Source organism: Nymphalis io, chromosome 10 (genome assembly GCF_905147045.1).
Source record: "Nymphalis io chromosome 10, ilAglIoxx1.1, whole genome shotgun sequence".
Classification (NCBI taxonomy): domain Eukaryota; kingdom Metazoa; phylum Arthropoda; class Insecta; order Lepidoptera; family Nymphalidae; genus Nymphalis; species Nymphalis io.
This window is the reverse complement of record NC_065897.1, coordinates 5607577-5626856: the sequence shown is the minus strand read 5'-3', so window position 1 is coordinate 5626856 and position 19280 is coordinate 5607577. Positions and strand designations below refer to the sequence as shown.

The 19280-nt window shown below is 31.2% G+C and overlaps 1 protein-coding gene across 6 annotated transcripts in view; it reads right to left on the bottom strand.

Moving 5' to 3' along the window:
* The window catches only part of LOC126771287 (CUGBP Elav-like family member 1), a 433380-nt gene that overhangs the window by 5553 nt on the left and 408547 nt on the right, over positions 1-19280 (bottom strand). For 3 of the 6 annotated variants that reach the window (XM_050491098.1, XM_050491093.1, XM_050491096.1), the window contains 4 exons: positions 3184-3362; positions 2387-2651; positions 1483-1707; positions 875-901 (listed from right to left, as the gene is read on the bottom strand). In XM_050491098.1, the coding sequence (XP_050347055.1) occupies positions 875-901; positions 1483-1707; positions 2387-2651; positions 3184-3362 (696 nt within the window). The remainder of the gene's footprint in view (positions 1-874; positions 902-1482; positions 1708-2386; positions 2652-3183; positions 3363-19280) is intronic. The other 3 variants (XM_050491094.1, XM_050491097.1, XM_050491095.1) reach the window with 2 other exon arrangements.

The following is a 19280-nucleotide window of genomic DNA, read 5'->3' as shown; positions in this document are numbered from 1 at the left end:
CAAAGAATTAGCTTTTGTATATAACTACAAATTGTTAATTAATATATAATTTAAAAAAATACGTATACAGTTTAAATCATTGCGACATTTATCTTACAATCAATGTTAAGTATTACAAACGGAAATGTCAATACAAAGTCTATAAACAAATTAAACGTAACGTAATTCATAACTTAACACTAACATCTATTTATGACTACATATCAGTATATAGTTTTTGAACGAGAAGTAAATATTATTAATATAATATATATAAATTGTTTTATTAATTACAACCGTTTAATATGGTAATAACAAAACAGTTGGCGGAATACGTTAAAGTATAAATAAACCCTTTTCCACACGTGCGACCATTTAATTCGAAATAAAAACGGCGATCGTTTCGACAAAACTGATACGTAACCATAGTTGAATACACAAAATAAAAATGCGAAAACAAGCGAAACCTGTGTTGAAACAATATTGGATTTAAATTCTGCTATCAGTACCTATATCCAATGAATCAAATAAAAAGGAATTAGTTTCGTATATTGCAGTTAAAAAATATCAATGATGTCTCTTGCCGGTTTAGAACTGAAAAGCCTAATGTCACGCAAAGCAATTTTAGATCGATTTATGATGCAGATTAAAATGCACAGAAATCAAACCAAGCCAGTCCTAAATTCGTGCAATAAATAATGTAGACGATTACACTTAAGTACAGTTTAAAAAAAGTATTACTTAAAGTCAGCGTATTAAAAGAAATCTAAAATTTATAGTCAGGTGGAAATTAAAAAGTGTTAACATCGCTACAGTTATTTGATGCATTAATTCGAGATACAAACATATATGTCATTCCATAACATACACTTCGACCTCATAGTAGTTTGTTTACCTGTGATATTAGTCTTCCCGAGAAGACCTGAAGGGTGAAAAAGTTTCATCGTTAATAAACGTTTTTTTTTTAACTCTCAACGTATTAAAAGCCCAATCTGAAAGAGGAAAGTTTGCGGACAAAAAAGATCATTACGGTTTTTTCATGGCCATCTTATGTGGCAACATTCCAATTAAGATTTGGACAGGTAAGGCAATTAGGCCGGAATTTATAGAACCTTAACTGTCTTTCGGAGGATGAATTTGCGAAAGGGACAGAGGGGATAAAGCTAAAAAACGTCAATTAGGAGTTGCCATTTAGAAATTTGTATTAGTCGAAATTAGAAGAATTTTCCGTTGTCCCATTTGCTTGGATTTTGGTAAAATTTTAAATCATATTCGTTTGAAATTATTATTTATATACATTTATTCAGAAATCATTTCATATAAATCAAATTTTGCAACGTATTAAATTAGTACAAATGTTTATCTAATTATCTCGTAACACTTTTAAAAATGCAAAATTTATGATAAACTTAGTCCGAAAAAACTCTCCTAAAAAGTTTTTTAAGCAATAACATTTTACTAACTCTACAGTAAATACCACAGCAAATATACCAATATACTTACACAACTGTTGTGCAGTTGGTTGTGGTGCAGCAGCGGGTGCCATCGGCGCCGCCTGCGTCACTACAGGCTGCGTCATGGCCGCTAGCGCAGCTAAGTTCTGCACGCTAACAGGAGCCAGTAAGCCCCCTAGCTGTTCCGCGGCTCCCCCTCCTATGTTTCCAACACCACTCACAGCGTTTCCGCTCAGCCCTGCGCCATTGAAACCGATATCCTGATAGTTAACACCTAGACCAGATAACGAAAATGAAAAAAAAAGTGGTTTGGATAAAACTGAAAATGGGAAGGGTTAAGGTTAGGAGACATAATAAGTTAAGTAACAAAAATTAAATCAATAAAAATTATAAAAACCAACTTAAAAAGATTTTTTGGTTAAATCGAACAGTGATGTATATCTTTTTCTATGTCTATCTATTGAAAAATAAATATATATATTGTTATTTTTGTGTTTATACTTTACCTGTAAGTTTATATAAACATTATATTAAAAAAGTAAAATTTTTACCAACTAAGGGAAAATAAGGTAGTAAGTAAGCATTTAAATGCGGGATAATTAAACGACTCGGCTCTAAATGAATGCATAATTAGTCTTAATCGTAACTGTTTCCAATTACGCTGTGCGTAAATTACCTCAATTGTTTTTTACTTTTCGAAATTGGGTCTATTGTCTGAGAAAGATAATTAAAAAATACTTCGTTTTGTAGCTTTTTACCTTTTTTTTCAAACCTACCTATTTTACAAGTGGTAATAGTCGTATATACTTCCGCCATTATTAAAATACAAATAAGCCTGAATCAGATACCTTGATAGTAGTATAAGAAGAAATTAGATAAAATCAATTATTGCGTAAATTTCAATCAATTGCAGATAAGGTTCAATAATTTCACAGTAAATGAAAGAAACGAACCTTGCAACAACGTCGATCCTTGTCCTTGTAGAAGTTGTTGTTGGAGGCCAACTGCTTGAAGTTGTTGCAACAATTGCAACTGTGTTGCGGGTGATAATGCTGCCTCAGACGCCAAGTACGCAGTAGGTGCAACCGGGGTCGTCAAGCCCCATAAACTAGCTTGCATAGCTTGTAACTTTTTTTGTTCCTTCTCTTTCTGTGTATCCGCGAATTTTACAACTAATGGCGCCGAACAACCCTCCATCGTTTGACTGTGATGTAGTGACTGGAAATCAGAATTGTTGATATTTTTTAAATACTGTTAATTTTAATACTACAAAATTCCTTTATATTTTATATATACAATAATAACTATTTCCTTTTTTTTATTCTCGTTACCAACTTGATAAATGCCGACGTATTGATTTAAAACTATTGTTCTAATCTTTTTCAAATATTTTATTTTATTGCAGCTGCATGAAATCACGGTATTTTAATCAATTGTATATGGATCGTATAGGACTTTCTGAAAGTCCGTCTGGGTTGGTACCACCCACTCATCATATATTTTACCGTAAAGCAGCAATACTTAGCATTGTTGTGTTCCGGATTGAAGGGTGAATGAGTAACTACAGGCACGAGGAACATAACATTTTTGTTCCCAAGCTTTGTTGCGCATTGGCGATGTATGGAGTGTTTAATATTTCTTACAACGTCTATAGGTGATTGTTGCCAATTACCATCAGGTTTACTACTTGCCACTCTGCCTAACTATACCATAATACAATAAGTAAAAATTATTTCTTCTCTTTACATACCTTGATAGCCGCAATAGCCGCCTGTTTCGATACGAATGTTACGAACGCGCAACCTTTACTCTGGCCCTGCGCGTCTCTCAGCACCGTACATTCTTCTATAGCTCCGTGACTTGAGAACAAGGCGCGAACGTCATTCTCTGACAGCTTCTTATTCAGCATGCCAACAAACAGCTTGCGTTCTGTTAACAAAAATATATACAGGATTTCAATATACTTTTAAAACTTTACGACTATAGTATATTGGACGCGTCTGGAATGGTCATTATTCCATCCGAGTACCTGTGCGAATTTATAATTTAAAATAAATTGATTTCGCCCGTATTATTTCAAGATTCAAGTTCGATATAGGTAATTTTTTAGAATTCAACACGCAAATAATAATTATATATCTCGGAAAATCTCGTAAAATTACACGCGTCGCTATCAAGAGTCACAGTCGCTGAACGGGGCTCGCAGCAGGCAATGTACACTTCAATTCCCTTTTCTTATATTAAATAATAAATCCTAGACGACACATGTCCCGTGTGTAAAACACGTCGTTCCTCATGCCCGTGGTTATTTACAGCCGGTTGCGATATTACAAGTTAAACGGAGCGGTTTTCAACGTTCACAAACTTAAGCATTCCTTTATGTTTTATTAGTTTTTTTTTATAATTTATAAAATAAAATTATAATTATATTAGATTAAAGTAAAAAGCATTATTGCTTTTAAAAATAATTTATTTACGTTTTAAAATAAGCACTTGACCGGTTACTTAATACTTTACTCGTTAAAATTAAAAAGAAAAAAATGATATAGACAAAATCATTCTGGTATATACAGTACGTGGATTTATAAGTGTTATGTTTGTTCTGTATTCTATTACTGTAGAATATCTACCATTCGCCGCTATCGCGTACATACACCCTCGAGAAATATATTGTAAAGTAAAACGATCAAACACTTCCCGACTGCATTCCGTCAAAGATTCATATCAAACGATCTCACGTACTTCAATACCATCTCGTATTACATTTGCATTATATTTGCAAGCACATTATTGTACAATATGTTTGCCTTAGTATTTAGAATATTCTGTGATACGGTAGTGTTTACTTGGAGTAATTTTGAAGAAAAGATACATGCCAGAAGGGTAAAACGTGTTCAGTTATGTTGAAAGATTCGTAGGATATTTTGAAAAAAGACGCAAGCTTGACGGAGCGTTGTTATTTTTTTTGTTCTCAGGGAAATCTTTATTCGGTTTTGAATTCCCAAGAGTTAAGGAGAATTTAAATTGAAAGGGTATGTCGGAGAGTGTCTGTTACAAATATTTCATGCCCGCAAAATCAGTACTCCAAGGGATATTAGCATTAAAATAGCGAGAAAAAAGCGTCGAGATCCGTCGAAAAAATAGGTCAACCGTAACTTACAATCTCATAATAAGGAATTTAAGCCTTGTCCAAAACGTGCCTTTTCTGGAAACACTAGACGAGCCGATTGTGGTGAACGGGCACCGCTTCTAAATAATGAAATAGCTTAACTTCTATGATCCCAACGTTATACTGAAAACCCGTCTGTACGGATTCTCAAATTTCTACATCACACAATGCTCTCCAAATGAATGTTTTAAATTCAGGAACAACGAAATGGGATGTGAAATTATCCCATACGTGTTGCCGGACCTTGCGGTTTCAAATAACTATTCTTGTTTGAGAAATTACTACGAATATGACTATTTTATTTATATTACAAAGAAAGTAATTTATAAGTCCATATATACCGTTTTAGTATTTGAAAACACTGATTCATCGAGTTTTAACCAAATACTATAGATTTTATGTAAAAAAACACATGTATTTGTATGTGTATGTACAATAGTTCAGGCACTAAATCTTTTTCGAAGTTAACCGGTATGAGACAGCTCAGCTCTGTTTATATGGCAATGTGCCAGAATGACATTTGGCGCCGATAGATTTTTGATAGTCGTCGTGGAACAAAGGATTGGCAAAATCGAATACACGTTACCAAAATTTGAAAATAATGACAGAATTTATTAAGGAGTTATAAAAAGGCTATTTTTAGGTAAATTTTAATTTTAACAATTTTTGCGTATAAGTCTCTAATTTCTCAAATCAATCATATTACATCTACATATATTTTTTTAATAATGACACTATATTTGTAAATTCCAGTTATATAAAAAACCTACTTTTTCACATCGATGGGGTTTGAATCCGACACGACCGGAGAGATCAAGTATGTCTAGCCTAAACGTGTTTTCCGAGGTACGGGACTGTAACGCGGTCAATTCAGGAATTATTGTGAGAAAAACTCAATAAATTTTTATTAGTAAGGCCCGTTGACCTTGGGATCTGCGACCTTATAAGCTAGCCGCTAGACTAGGTAGTTATATTATACTAATAAGCCTTATTCACGTATATTCAATTAGATAATGGCAGAATGGCCTATTGACAAAGTTGACATTGGTATATTAATAAGTGACAGAAGTTCATTGAAAACCATAAAGCAAACAATATATTTTGCACGACTGGAACTAAAACTGATAAATTAGACCTTGAAACTTCACACGAACTAGTCTAAATATTCAAAACGAATCCACTTAACGCGATGTGTAATCAGTTTAAACGGCGAACTAATTGTGTATTTAACAAGTAATCTTTTAAAATGTTAATGCCTTAAGCGCGCTATCGGGCTCGGTACGGCAGCTTCGTTAAACAATTTACGTAACCTCTGACTGCGTCCGTGACGAGGAATGAGGGCATTTGGGTTATAGGTGATGTTGCTAGATGTACCGCTTTTGTTCAATCGTTCCGTGTTTCTATTCATATATATATATATATATATATATATATATATATATATTCATATATATATATATTCATATATATATATATTTATATATATTCATATATATATATATATATCATATACCGTACCGAGCCCGATAGCGCGCTTAAGGCATTAACATTTTAAAAGATTACTTGATTCATGCAAATAAACGATTATGACATAAATGTAGTTATACAGGTGTTATGATTTTTTGAAAGCTATCTAATACATTTCGTACGCGATAGGCAAACAAATATATTTGTTAACAAGTAATTAATATTAAATACAGATTACACTAATACTATATTAAAACATCGTTAAAACTGTTGATGCGTATTTTTTAAGTTCATAGCATTTTATTTCAATTTCAATATTTTATTTATAAAACGATCACTTCTATCCGTCATAATTAATTTCTGTCTGTGATAATCTATCAATTGGATAATTTTAGATTTCAAAACGAAAAGGCATTTCTGGAATGACAACCGCCTCTAAATAATAAAATGGATGAAATCGATTGGTATTTTTAGACTGGACACGATACTAAATTAAAGTAAAACGACGTATCAAAAGTAAAAGTCAAATTCGTTTAACTTTAATTCGTAAAACTTTATTCAATGTAGAAGCGTTAAACTTACTTATTGATTGTCATATATCTACGACCGGTTCGGAAATAAGCACCTCATATCTGAGAAGAACCGGCGTAAGAAACTCAGCGGTTTTTTTTATATCTCATCTTTTACAATCATGAGCAATTAACACAAATTATCGTTTGATTTAATTTTAAATGTCAATAATAGATTTTCAACCAGACTTAAAATATTAATAGTATTGATAGGTTATATTAAAACTTTTATACGTACGTTTACTCGTGGGTATATCTGAATTGAAACAATTTTAAATATTGACTTTGACGATATCTGTGAGCATGGTCGAGTCAATATCAATTATTCTATCAAATTGCAAAGATGTATCTACAAAAAATACGCATAAAGCATATATAAATAGATTGGAAATGAATTCATCGGTTTAGACTGAATTTGTTGAAAAAACTACAAAAAAATTACTTACATACGTACAGTAAATAGAATTGCAAGTTATCAAAGATTCTAATCCCTTATGTTTTAATTTTATCTAAATAAAATCCCACCCCCAGCAACAACTGACATCGCGGACTGTGTAAGTAAGCCAAAAAGGCATTTTTTCATTTCTTTATTTTCTCGACTATACCATCATCTTGCCGTTATAAGCAATTTTTATATGTAATAGAAAACTTGAAACATTGTCCCACAAAAGAGTTATTGACTTAAACTTGGGACATCAATTTTTATTAATTACTTTTTAAACTTATCACATAAGAGAATTAAGGTCATACCATGTTCGTCCTTGGCTTAAGACATGTCCTTCAAAGTCGAAGTGCATTTGCTTGTAGATATTGTTGACAAGGTGTCGTTAAGCCTAGTTAAGTGTGAGGATGATGGCTTAGTATTCATGGTTATGTTTTGAGAATACGATCATAGATGGCGTTATATCTTAACTGATATTAACCGTATTAGATTTATGTGATTTCTATTTAAAATTGGGAACCATGGGATCTAAGATATCCCTTATGTGATCCCTTGTGCCTGTAATTACACTGGCTCACTCACCCTTCAAACCGGACCATAACAATACCAAGTACTGCTGTTTTGCGATAGAATATCTGATGAGTGGGTGGTACCTGGCCAGACCGATATGACCATTCCTTAAAGGCCGGCAACGAACCTGCAAGCCCTCGGGTGTTGCAGATGTCCATGGGCGGTGGTAGTCACTTTCCATGAGATAAGCCTCCTGCTCGTTTGCCCGCAACAACATAAAAAAATAAGAGAAAAAAGGTCGAAGTTGCTAGAAATTATTATTCGAAAATACAATGCAAACACTACCGCAATTATGTTTAAAGTGCAAAGTATTCATATATGAACAATTATCTATACATTATAATTTTATTTTTGTATTCTAATACATATATGTACAGGTGGAAGTAGGGCTGTCAACCTGTCATTATCTATATTTTAACATCTTAGTTCCCAAGGTTGGTGGCGCATTGGCGATGTCCCGTAACAGCCTATGACCTCCTCTCCCTTTTTGAGGAGAAGGTTTGGAGCCTATTGGCGATGTAAGCGATGGTTAACATTTCTTACAATGCCAATGTCTGGACGATGGTGACTTACCATCAGGTGGCTCATATGCTAGTCTAGGCGGCTATAAAAAATCGATTCGGAAAATTCGCCGGCGAATGCTGGTTCATTTATCCATTGATCAAACCAAAAAATGTCTCTAATGGTTTTTTTTTTACAGAAATACAATAAAACAATACATCTTTTAAAGCCAGGTAGAATTAAGCCGATTTAAAAATTTACTATATATTTATTATATGAAATGAATAGGCATGTAGAATAATGAAATTATTCGTAAATGGTATTATCAATTGTTATTAATAATAGTTAATATATAAAATGAGCTATTAAAGCACAAAAGTTACATAGACCATTATTCAAATAGTCGAGTATTTAACCGAGTACCTATTCAGTAGTTCGAGTTTATTATGTATATTCGAGGTCGCGCAAAATGGAACGCCATGGTTAAGCCGAAGTGTGAACATTACACACACACGACACACTTACATGTAATTAGCACTACGCTCACGATATAAGTCATAACGTCACAAGTCGTACGTTTCTATTTGTATGATAAAATTATATACACTGTGTTCGTAGGTGAAACGGTGAAAACGATATGTGTACTTTATTCGTATTATTGGTATATTTTTAATATTCCACAATGAGGGCTGAAGAAGAGCTGACTATGGATGTTGGTGTATTATTGTATATCAGGTACAAGCTTTATTCTTAGGCAAATAGGAATATTAGTAAGGTCAATAAAAATGTCGAAGATTCTTTAATTATAAAATAAATAAAAGCGATCATGATTGCGAGGACTGAAAGATAGAAACTATCTAAGGATTCTTTATTTTTAGTTGAACATTAGCTTAAACTGACAGAATAAATTCTCCCATAATTTTTTGATTAGAAAGGTAGGTTTGATTAGTTTTATTCTTTCCTTTCCAAATTATAACGAAATTTAAACACGATAAAAATAAAATCAACTGTGTAACGTAATTATTGTACACTTTAACAACAAACGCACCTTTTGCGTGTGCGGTGTCCTTACGATATTTTCCTGTACCGTCGAACTCGAGACAAATTATAAAGGACATGAAAGTTCAGTAGTGCTTGCTCACGTTTAACCGCAATCTTCGCTTAAGATTCACATGTTCTAACCACTGGTCGATCTAAACTATATATATATATATATATATATATATATATATATATATATATATATATATATATATATATATATATATATACATATGTATAATTCAAAATTTAAGGCGGTCAAAACGGCGGGGCAATTTTAGTACACAAATATAATAAACAGCATATAAACCTACACCATTCTGAATATGTTCATGGGTAAATATTGATTCATAATTTATTGTTTACACATCAAAAGGCGGTTTTAGAATAAATACGGAAGTCGCGTGCTGGATTTTGTATTTGCATTATACAAAGAGTAAGATACCGAACACATGTATGTGAGCAGTCGATTCGCAACATAAAACACATATCGTAGGCTTAGAATGTAACTGGCAACACAGATACGATTAATATTTGTTTAAAATATTGTTGGAACCTGTGTGTATTGATAAAACTTTTTTTCATTTTATTTTGTTATACTTATTTTTTTGTAATTATAGTCTGTAAAATACGTAAAAATTAATAATATATACATGCATATGACGTGTACGTGAATACAAACAACCTTTGACTTATGTTATTTGAAGAATTTGAGATCAGCATTGGGTAATTATTCATAACTACTCATACCAATAACTTTATAACATTACGTGAACACCACATATATAATTAAGAAGACGGTAAAATATACTTATAAATATGTATATTATTATTACATACATTTATAAATGTATGTAAAATGTATGAAATGGGATTATTTAAAGCTATACAGCTATGCAGACAAGTTACAAAATAAATTTAAATCGATATTTTGTAGCGAATACATTAATATTATAAATGCGAAAGTAACTCTGTCTGTTACGCTTTCACGGCCTAATCAACTGAATCGATTTTGATAAAATTAAGTATGAAGCAAGCTTGAATCCGACAGGCTACTTTTTTATACAAAACATTTACCCTCCTTCTCCTAACTAGTTGACATGAGTCTGTAGATTAGTGACACTTACATACAAAAAGATTGTTTAAGCGTATTAAAGAATATATATTTTTACATTTTAGTTAATTAAAATGTATTTTTTATGTTTACATTACTGATAACTCAGTTACTTTTATCGGTTGTTCTCAGATGATTTGATAAGTATGCTATATGATAAAGAGCTTGGGTGAAAATAACCAAAAGCACCAGCTTTCTAAACTCCTCAAAGAAACGGCACCGAGTACGAACTTCATAATCTTTAAGCCGGGAGCAAGTTTTGACGTTAAAACGCAAACTAATTATATACTTATTAAGTAGTTACAAAATTGTCAAAACTAGTTAAAACGTCGAGCCGACACCATTACACAGTTTGTTTAATTTGTCGCCGACTGAGTTCAAATTTACCTACGTTATAAAGTCTAGATTATCTCAAGCGCTCGTTTCCTCGTTCGGTTTACTTTGATAATTGACGTCGTTAAAGTAATTGCATATATTATTATGAAACTAGTTATAGATACTTTGAACTGCTGAAGATTTGGTAATTATTCTGACAATCGCGTCAGGGGTTATATTGCAGATTTTTTCTTTCTGTTTGATATCAAATATAAAAAATGTGCCTCCCTTTTCGCTCGTGTCTGCGGCAGCCCGAACCACTATCTTAAGAGTTTTTGTAGACAAATGGGAATCTAATACTGCGAGATATTGAATTAACGTACAAACCAACTTTATTAAAATTGGAATAAAAGAAATATATTGTACATTTTTCTAATATTAACTTCTAGGATAAATGTTACTAACACTATAAGGGTCTGGCTTGAAATGAAGTCGTTATAAGAAATATTCGTCTTCTTTTTATGCAATGTTTTTTTAATCTAGTATAGTCTATTTAATCACTACCTAATAGTACAGCATTGTTTTATTGAATGTGTTCTCAGTAGTAAATAGCGATCGTGAAATCCAAAGAAAATGTCATTGGAATTAGCTTATACGTCAATGATACGAGTTCCATTCTTGCTCACGATAAGATTCTTGTGTACTTTAGTTTAATTAAATAAATATTAAAAAATAAAAAGTAATCTTCATTATATAAAAATAAAAAAAATAATTTCGTTATTTTTAAAATAAAAATAATTTGAAAGTGTATTTAGTATCGCAACACACCTATATTTTAACTTAATCATCTCCAAAATACATTTCGCAGTACAAGTTGAAAAATTAGTTCTTTGAATTAATTAAGTATTATTTTAAATATTTTAAACAAACAAATTATTTACAATGAATTTTTCACATGGCTTGATCTTAATAAAGGGAATCACATTAATAGACGCTAAAACTGTGTTGCTTCAAATTAAGCGTTGAAAGAAGTATGTTAATCAAACAAAAGTCGTTAAAATATCAGTAGTTTCTCCCATTCATTTATTCAACAGTAAAAATATTCAGACGCTACACTTACGTATTTCGTACTTTTAATTAACGTCCTCTCATAGCGATAGAACTCACAGTGTTACTCACTGTTTACTCTTTTGATTTATTTACTTACCTAAAAAAATATCTTACCAATACTTAATACGCAATACTTTGTATTGTCGTTCGAGTCGAGTCGAGTAAGTCAGTGTAACTAGGTACGATGGAAATGACATATTTCTTACAGTGCCAAAGTCTTATGGAGGCGGTGGCCACTCACCATCAGGAGGCTCATTTGCCAGTCTGCCTTCCTATTTTAAATAATAAAAATAAAAAAAAAATTAAGAGAATTGAAAAGAGACAAATAAGAAGGTCATGTCGCTTCTGGTGGAAGATGTTGCTCTTTGGTTGCACGTTGGTAATTGAATTATACTGTCGGAGATAATATTAAAAATAAATATATCTAGTGTCCTTGGAAAAAGTAGCAGATATTATCTAACTATCGGATAAATTCTGTTTTTGGTATCTTTAATACGTCACGTTTCTTGGCTCTTCAGCTTTTTATACATTTTTATTATAGTCTAACAGTTACTGTTTGCGTACAACAACTGTTTTCACTTCAAAAGTTGGAAAAAGTCATTATAATTTCATTTTCCGCGGTTGGCGTTTGAGTGGACCTGTTAAGGCTTATTCTATGCTAATATCAAAAACTTAACGTTTTGGATAAACGTCAAATTTTTTTTTTTATAGAATGGTATAACTTTTCAACGATGCCATGACACTGTCTACGCATTATAATCATGCCACCACAATTAAACTGCGCTCATTCTCCTCGTCTAAAATAAATATAATAATATACAGCCTTACTTATAAAAGTTACTTACTGCCTGTTTCGTTAAACACTGATTTATGTCTTGATTGGATATAAGAAAGAAGAAGAAGAAGACAGCATTGTATAACCAATCATTTGCAAAGCTAATCGTTGCTTTTACTTATCGAAGTACAGCCGATGAAATGTATTTATTATTTTATTTAATTTCAAATTAAAATAAGAACTAATTATCACTCAATTATATCATTTATGAAAATCAAGGAAACCGCAGAAATTGAAAAAGTTCGACATGGGGTTATGGCAAATTATATTTATAAATCACGCCTATATTATTATTTTATCTACAAACGCTTGCGAGGTAGACAAATCTTATTAAATTTTGTAAATTATAATTTTACACTGACGCGATAATTCATTTATACTTATTATTTGATAATCTTTTTTTTAATAAGTATGAGTGTCCCTAAAGTTGCAAATAAAATAATCAATTCGTGTCCAATGATGGTTCTATAAACGCAATTTGTATGAAGTTAGTTTTGTTTATTCAGCTTACAGAATCTATACGTGTGCTGTTTGTAAAGCTGAGAGTTCAGAGTGCTTGAAAATGAATAGTTACCATCAACGATACGTGATAATAGAATATAGAGTTATCCGTTAATTAAATATAAACACACAACCAACAACATAAATCACGTTAGTTTTAAATATCGTGTTGGCAGTTCATTATTACTAATCTACCACAAAATGATGACTAATTTGTAAAATAATGGAAAATATTTTTAAGAGAGAGAGATTTTATAAAAATATTTTTATAAAAGATTTAGTTATAGGAGTATTTTATTCATTTTGATAAGTTTAAATAATATAACATAATTATGACGAATATATAATAATTTATCTGTCTATTGTGAATATCTGTGTTGTTTTTATTTTAAATCCTATGTGATGAAATACGTATGAAAAGCTCAGTTGTTTGAAATATATTTTATATCTAAATTTTTTGTAAAAGTTTATACGAAAGCCTAGATTTTTATTGATTATTTATTATTAAAAAAATATATATTAAAAGAACCATTAAAACTTTTTTATTTTTAGTTTCTTTAAAACCATTGTCACTTACCTTATCTAAACGACTATTTCAATATATAAACTTAAAGTCTCCGCTCCTCGTTTCACCGTAACACTCCTTTCCACTCTGATTACAACCTCTTTTCTACTCACCTCAAAACATAATCGTTACATTATTTTTTAATGGTAAAGTAAGCGTTTAGCGATATTCAGTATTATATACCTATAACCCATTTATTAAATGTATAGATAAAAATATTAATCCTTAGTAATAAATTAGATGTTTTTATTAGTACTGTCTGTATTGTACTGTAAAAAAACTACTAAACTGATATACATAAAAGTTATATCAGAACACGGAGCGCATTTCGGGGATTAGCTTAGTCAATCATATTATTATTATATAAATACTGACTGACTTTTATTTTTGACTGTCAAAGGTGCATAAAGAATTGATATAATTAAAAAAATAATAATGTCGGGCTGACATTGACTTGAAAGTGAGACCTGATATCAGTCCTTGAGTGAACGGAAACAGGATTGAAGAAAATAATTTCCTTCGACGCAGTCTCTGGAATAATGATATTTGACGTTTCAATTTTAACTCGATTCAGGTATTTTGAAATGTTGAACTGTTTTTACAATTGTCATTTTAATGTTCTACGATATTCTTTTATTTTATATGTGTGAGTGTTTTCCTGTGTAGGTCTTTTTTCTTAATATAAATTATTCATTTAGGATAATAGCAGAGGAGAGAAAATTGGCCACTGTATGTTAAGTGGACACACGTGTTCGTTATACATTTGATAAAAGTGGTATTGGCAACGTTTTTTTTAAAATATTTCTTCGATAAAAGATGTCTCCTTTGCCGTTGCTTCACAGTCGTAAATAAGTCGAGTAATAACACTGGTGTTGTAACAAGTAGGTGTATTTAATATAACATTTACACATATATATTTACCTTTTTAGTGACTAAAAACGGTAGTTTCTTATATATAGCGTGAGAAAAAGCCTTTTAAATTTATTTATAAATAAATATAATAATGAATCCTATAACTTTTACAGTTAGTAAGTCAAAAAAATAAATGATAATATTATTAAATTTAAATGTCCTGTATAAAAATGACGTTTTTTTATCATCTATATTGTACTGTCTAACATTTCTATATATAGTATATTATAAGATTAAAATTTATTAATAGGTAAAGTTAAAATTACTCTATACACTTACATACCGCTTCATCAATCTAATGTCCTTTATCCAAAGGTTGTCTTTATTCAAAGGTTGGTTGAGAGATTGCTCTCCTAGAGACAAAATCGCCTTTTGTACATAGCATTAACTTTATTTTTGAATATAACAGTTTTTCTATTATTTTCTGTTCTATTTTCAAAGATGTTAAGAAATAAAAAATTAAATAATTTTTTTAAATTATATATTATATGTATATAGAAGATGTTAAATGGTGCAGTTGTAATTATGGGTACAACTAATTTCATATGGCCGATTAACAAAATTCTGAGTGCTGTTTCAATCGTGCCGCGGGTTGGCTCGGAGCCAGGTTCTTTAGTAATATTAAATTCACAAATCTCTCGCCACCCAGGGAAGTGAAACCACACGTACAATAAAATTCACTTTCATAAAATTCGACCAAAACCAAAATAAAAAATGAACAATATCGAATTTTAAAAATTTTAATACCGTAACTTATTTTAATTTTCTTTAAGCCTAATTTTACGAAAATATCTATAGTAAAAAAAAAGTAATTAAAAATAAACTTAATGGAGAAAATTTAAAACAAGTAAAGAAAGTGACTAAAAGACGGTAGTTTCTTATATTAGCGTGAGAAAAAGCCTTTTAACCTAGTACTTAACTGAATTTTTACAGGTAGCTTTTCTTGTGTTGATGGGAAGTAAGTTCCAGAGCCTTACAGCCTCAACGTGAAAAGACTTCGATAAGAATTCAGTACGACAAAGCATAGAGAATACTTTATATCATTAAGTAATTAATAGACAGTCAACGAGGTTTCCATAATATTTTATATCGTTGTTTTTGGCATACTTAATCATTTTGTATCATCAGAATTATATAACTTTATAAAACTGATTTCTATATTTTTAATAGGAATAAAATATATTAAGCTTGAAAAATTCATTAAAACAAAATAAAAATTGTGATAAGCTTATAGTTCAACAGTAAACACGCAACAACCCCGCCACGCCGCACGAATTCACGAGAGCTTCCGTCCGCACCGCAGCGCAGCGGAGCACTGCGCGAAGCGAAGCGTTGCGGATTCGAAAAATCCAACAAAACAAATTCCTCATCCGAGTTACCCTGGGCACAGATCTTTTGAAAACACAGTTCATACGCTGCACTTCGGCGGCATTGTTTCGATGGAGCGCTGCACCGTATTTATCTCGCGAGGATGTTTGACTAGAATTCAGTATGTGCGCTAGATTTAGAGAAGCGCCTTGCTTTGCACGTCTCAAGGGTTGTCAAGCCGTGATTAATTTTAATCGTTTGAGTCGAAGCACAGTCGACTCGGGAAGTATTTAACATTGCAGCACTCCTTCTTCAAAAGTCCTGGCGTTAAGTAATGGAGCCTTTAGTCTTTAGATAATCAGGCATGAATTGAGCACACGGTATGCGATTGTATGAAGTATTTTAATTAAAACATTTTACAAACAAAACCGATACTATTTGTTTAATTGGGAGCTAAAATGTTAACGTACTAAACAAACATAAAGCAATTATTTTTATATTAATTTAACACATTTATTATTTACAATAAATGTATTTATAAATTGTTTCTGCATAATAAACTCATATATATTACAAGTATAGAGTTCATTATTAAGTAAATATTCCTTAAAATGGTTTTTCCTTTGTTGTAAAGTAAATAAATAAACAATGATAAAGTAAATGAAATTTTCTACGAGAAATAAATAGAAGGTATTATTCAATTATTATTTTTTACTTATGGTTAGTGGTCTCTGTTCGTAATTATGTCTCTTGGCCGATTTTGGAAAAGGAAATCGGTGTTAAAAAAAACTTCTTGACAGTTTAATTTCAATAACTTTTATTGGTCCGACATGAGATTCGAACACAGAAACCTTTTGCTCACAAACATGAAATGAGACCTTTTTCATTAGCCATTGGCAACTTTGTAATAATGACGTTTTATATTAAATGCAAACATCGTATATACTTTATATACAAATAACAGTGAAAACATGGAACACAATGCTAATTCAGTAGGAGGGATATTTAAAGGCGTTTCATTTCCACTTTGTTCGCTCTTAAATTGAATAAATTTGGATGAAGAATGAATGAATTTGATTGAAATTTGAAGTCATCCCAGCGATCTTATATCCGCAGTTGACAATAGATTGAATTTCGTTCTAATATTTGAATATCACGTTAAATAGGTGACAATATTTAATTTTAAAAATATCTGTTATCATTAGTAATAAAATATAGTGATATTTTACTTTCTTATTTTGATTTTACAAGATAAAATCTATATTTATCTACTACTGGTTCGAAATATAGGTTTTACAGAACAAATCAATAAGAAATTCAGTAGATATTCTTTTATGCAGATTATACATCAATTAATTTATAGTTTAATTTTGTGTATTCTTTGTGAAAATCAATGTTCACATAAATATGTGTTACATGCTATTTTATCATCATATATAATTTTTTTATAAAATAATTTGCTTTGTCTATTTTCAAACTTATTGAAGGAAATATCCAAAAAAATCAACGTGATTTTATTATAGAAATAAATAACTTACGTCCAGGTAAGTTATTAACTTCTCGAAGTTGGAAACTAGCTTTATAAGCTTTCCTTTACTTCTAAAGTGTGCTATTTTTTCTATGTATTAAAAGGGCACACAGCCCTACCACCAAGTAAGACGCAACGCTAATCATTTGCTGCAAACGAAGTGTAAAAATGTCTATTCAAGCTCACTCCAAGCACGACTATTAACAGCTACGTCACAACGTAATCGCAATAATGTGGCTGCGTGGTCAAAACGCGTGAATCTTGACAGATGCTCGAGGGTTTAAGTCCAGGCTACTTAATTTTTGTGTGCTTAATTTGTGTTCATAATTCATTTTGTGCTTGGCTGCGAAAAAAAACACCACGAGGAAACCTCATGTCTAATTTCCATATGAGTATTCTCCAATCCGAATTGGAGCACCGAAATGGAATAAGCTCCAAGCCTTCTCCTCAAAGTGAGAGAAGGCCTTAGCCCAGCAGTTGGATATATACAGGCTGTTTCGTTCAAGGAAAGTAAACGATGACGATGATAAATACAAATTAATTTCTACATCTACAAAGATAACCAAACGAAGAGCGAATGTATTTTACTTGAAATTAAATTTTAAAATAAAAGTGAATTAAATAAATGGAAAAGCATTTATTACTTTTGAAATACAAAAGTGAAGTTATTGTATAAAATGTGACGTGATGCAGTTTCGAGTTTTATTCTTCTGGAGTATTAAGCTTGGTATCGTACTTTCATTGTTTTTATAGCATAGGTAAGCGGACGAGCATATGGGTACCTGATGGTATCTGGTCACCAACGCCCATAGACATTGGCGTTGTAAGAAATGTTAACCATCCCTTACATCGCGAATGCGCCATTTATAACAACACCTTCCCCCATTACCAACAACTAGTGTTCTCCCGCATCTTAGTTAAGGGGGGAACTCTTAACTAACATGCGGGCGAACACTAGTTGTAAATGTATTTAATCTCAAAAACCTATGGTTAACGAGAAATTTTAAGTTTTGTGTATGTGTGGTGTTTTTAAGAAAAAAATTCAAGCTTCAAATACTTTCAAATTTGCACGCAGTTCCTCGGTTTAATCTGCACGTAACGATTCTCAGCGGCTGTTTAGTTGAACTCTAGTTCTCTCTTTCTGTCATTATTGATTTGACATTCGAAAGAAGAAGACGCAGCATCGTTTAACTAATCACCATCCAAATATATTTTATAAGTGAGCCCACTGCTTTCTTATTAATAATGACTATAATTTTATTATTAAGGAAGAGTTACTTTATAATCTTTGTATTTATATATTTTTTTAAATTAATTCATAGCCAACGACCTATAATATAGGATTTATTTTATTATTAGATTTCAACCATAGCTTTTACAATAAATTTTTATATAACTCTAAAACCACACAAACACAGTTATAAACTCAATATAGAAAATTACACATTTCAGAAGGTATTTATTTAAAAAAAAAGTTTAGGTATTATTTTAAAGTAACATACAAAGTAATTTTTCACACAGTCGCTAGTCGTAACACTTACCGTCACTATCAAGAATAAGCAATATTATTTTCTTGCGACTCTTTGATGTGAGAGAAACGTATTTTCTGTATGTAATATAATAAAATTATAAGATGTTACGCTCTAAACGCCCAAGGGGTGACTTATATCGAACACTAGGGAAATTTCATTTTTTTCAATAAAGGGCACGCGTCAAATGAACGTTATAATCTATTATTATATTCGAGTAACATACATGTGTATTACACATGACACTTGCCTACGAGGTGTAAAATACGAATTGTTTTTTTATTCAAAATACTATACTAGTTATTAGAGATTGTGTATACAACATATAATTATTGTCTTTACTATTATGATATTACGAGAGATAAGATTTC